The sequence below is a fragment of the Cuculus canorus genome, chromosome 5 (assembly GCF_017976375.1).
Source record: "Cuculus canorus isolate bCucCan1 chromosome 5, bCucCan1.pri, whole genome shotgun sequence".
NCBI classification, from domain to species: Eukaryota; Metazoa; Chordata; class Aves; order Cuculiformes; family Cuculidae; genus Cuculus; species Cuculus canorus.
The window spans coordinates 67356824-67359970 of NC_071405.1; the positions used below are offsets into that span (position 1 = coordinate 67356824).

Here is a 3147-nt window from a genome sequence, read left to right on the forward strand (position 1 = left end):
CTCCGGACACGCTCCAGAGCCTCAACATCCTCTTGGAGCGAGAACCGCACACAGGATTCGAGGTGCATCTCCCCAGTGCCGAGTCCAGGGGCACAATCCCCTCCCTGGCCCTGCTGGTGATGCCAATTCTGATCCCAGCCACGATGCCATTGGCCTCCTTGGCCCCCGGGCACACTGCTGCCTCACGGTCAGTCAACCAACATCCTTCTCCATGCAGCTCTCCATCCACTCTCCCCCCAGTCTGTAGCACTGCACAGGGTTGTTGTGCCCCAAACGCAGGACCCGACACTTGGCCTTGTTCAACCTCATCCCATCATCGATCCAGCCTGGAGGGGTCTCCCTTCCCTCCATCAGATCACTCCCACCCCGCTTAGTGTCATCTGCAAACTCGCTGAAGGTGTCCCCAACGCCTTTAATGCTCCAACGCCCTTTAACGAGCGGTTTAACCCCTGTCTGTCCAAAGGAGGTGCGGGGGCGGGGCAGAGGGGTGGCCGTTCGGGCCTTGTGGGTGCGGTGCACCCCCGTCCCCGCCCCGTGAGGCGGAGCGGATCCCCCGGGAGCGGCCTCGCTCATGTGACGCCGCGCAGGAGCCGCCGGTCCCCGCTGCAGCCATGGCGCCGTCCCCGCTCGCTCTGCTCCTGGCGTTGGGCGCCGCCGCCACCGCCCTGGCCGAGCCCCTCCGCTTCGTCGACTGCGGTGAGAGGGTCGGGGGCGGCGGGAAGGAGCGGAGAAGAGGAGGGGGAGGGCAGGGTGGAGGGAAGGCCCGGTGAGAACGGACTCTTCCTCGCAGGTTCCAAAGACGGCAGCATCCAAGAGGTGAACGTGAGCCCCTGTCCCACGCAGCCCTGCTTGCTCCACAAAGGGACATCCTACAGCATCAACGTCACCTTCGCCAGCAGTAAGTGCCGCTCCCCGAGCTGAGGGCAATGGGGTGCGATCGCCTCCGTGTCCCACTGCCCGGAGAGGGGTGGGGAAGGGGCTGCAGAGGGGTCTGGGGGAGAAGAAGAGGCTGGGGAGGAAGAGCATCCCTTAGTTGTGGTCTTTCAGCCTCCAGGGTGTGTGCAAAGGGGAGTGTGTGAAGTGCAAAACTGTTTCTTGCTCTTGGTTCTGTGCTCACGTTTCTCCGTTCTGCAGAGATCGAAAGCCAGGGCAGCAAAGCGAAGGTGTACGGTGAGATGCTGCATGTGGACATACCCTTTCCCATTCCTGAGCCTGATGGGTGCAAGTCTGGGATCAAGTGCCCCATTCAGAAGGGCCATTCCTACAGCTACCTGAATAAACTCCCTGTGAAGAGCGAGTACCCCAGTGTAAGTAATCCGCGGTGTAAGCAGTCGGGCAGCTGGTTGTCTCAGAGGTCCTCTCCTTCCTGGGGCAGTCCCACTGCACTGCCTGCTTATAAAGAAGTTCACCATGTTCTGTGGTGGTGGAGAAGAGGTTAGAATGCTCCTTGGACTATTTGGTGGCACTTTTGCTGTGAGCATGTCTCGTGTTTCAAGTTCCCATTTTGGGGCAGACCCAGCAGCGGAAGCAGCCCACCTCCAGCTGCTGACTGCCCCGGTATCCTGTACTGTGCCTTCCTGCAGATCCCACTGCATTCAGCCAAACATTCCCAGACTGAGGTGCGGGGCTCCAGAATGCAGTTTGTCTGGGAGGCTGGAGGGTGTTTCCACTCTCCTCTTACTGGGAGAGTGGGGATCCGAGTGTGTGGAGGTCTCTTGAGTCATGCAACAGAACCCTTCACCCATGTGAGATACTCCAGGAGTCGCCACGTACACGTAGCCGACTTAGTGCAGTGGGGGTCCTAGCTCTGTCCTCTTCACGCAGAGCTCCCAGGATCTCCTTATTCCACACAAGTGATAATTCCTTTCCATTTTCCCCCTTAAAGTTTCCTGAACACTCATTTCCCTCTGCTCTTCTCTTTCTTTCAGATTAAACTCATAGTGAAGTGGGAACTGGTGGATGACCAGGACCAGATGCTGTTCTGCTGGAAGATACCAGTGCAGATCACCAGCTGAGGAGCCCTGCCATTAGCAGGGCTTGGGGAGGGGAAAACCAGAAGACAATACAGGCCAAATTCTTTTATATAATAGCATTTCTTACTGATTCCTCCAGAGTTCTGTAGCTTCTGAGCAGCCAGTACTGTTTCTGCAAGGTCATCTGTGTGCAGAGGGCTCGTACCCCATTTGGATCCCCCTGAGGTGTTCTTGCAGCATCTCAAGGGGGAGCAGGGTCTGCTGCAGGAGTGACTGAGCATTGTCCTCTGGTTGCTCTGCGGAGGTACTTCAGTTGTTTGAGATGGAGCTCCTGTCCTCATAAAGGATTTTTCTCTGCAATGAACCTGGCTAGTGTCTGAGCTGTTACCTAGTAACCTTTCAGTGCCTCTTCTAGAATGCCGGCTGCATCCACTTTTCTGGACTTCTGTTGCAACTGGGATGCCCCCGAGACCTGCATATGCCATCCATGCAGCTGAAGGAGAGGAGACTTTCCATGAGCTGGCAGCCTGCTGTGTCCTGGGTCCCTGCTTGAGCCAGCAGGACTGCAGGTGGGAAAAAACTTCCATTTTGTGGATGCAAAGCCAAATGGCATTCAATGTCTCTGCAGGGATGACTCTTCCTCTAACCAGTGGTTTGCACTACTGCTATTTTGGAGCTGCTGGGAGCTCCTGAACCTTTTTATAACTTTCCTTTTAATAAAGCCTAGACAAAATCTTTTTGCGTTGTCTTCTGTGAGTGGAAAGGGGTGGAAGGAGAAGCAGAGTGGCTGGGCATCTTTTAGTTGGGATTGGGCTGGTCTTATTTCTCAGCTGAAGGTATGAATGGAGGTGGTGTGCTGACCTGAGCATGGGTGACCTGCGAGGAGCGAGACGTCTCTGCTGCTAGGGTGTCCAGCTGGCAATGTCTGGCTATGCTCCCTTGCTGTGCTTGCCTGGAATTGTGCAAAGGCTCTCTGAGGAGGTGTTGGTATAGAATATGGTCTTGCTTGCTGCAGCGTAGGTAGAAGCCTTTCTATTAAGGGCTCAGGAGCTCAAAAGGCAACTTCCAGACCTGCCCGAGAGCCTGTGCCAGCTGCTGAACACTGCATGCTCTCATGCTTAAACTGCAGCCTCCTCCTGTGTCTGAACAACACATGGCTTTAGGAGCCACAACC

The 3147-nt window shown here is 56.1% G+C and overlaps 1 protein-coding gene across 1 annotated transcript; it reads left to right on the forward strand.

Annotated features, from left to right (window-relative positions):
• Positions 1–539: 539 nt before the first annotated feature.
• Positions 540–2719, forward strand: NPC2 (NPC intracellular cholesterol transporter 2). Its single transcript, XM_009563625.2, has 4 exons — positions 540–696; positions 791–898; positions 1135–1307; positions 1929–2719. The coding sequence occupies exons 1-4, from the start codon at positions 612–614 to the stop codon at positions 2013–2015; spliced, it is 453 nt and encodes a 150-aa protein (XP_009561920.2). The 5' UTR covers positions 540–611; the 3' UTR covers positions 2016–2719.
• The last annotated feature ends 428 nt before the right edge of the window (positions 2720–3147 follow it).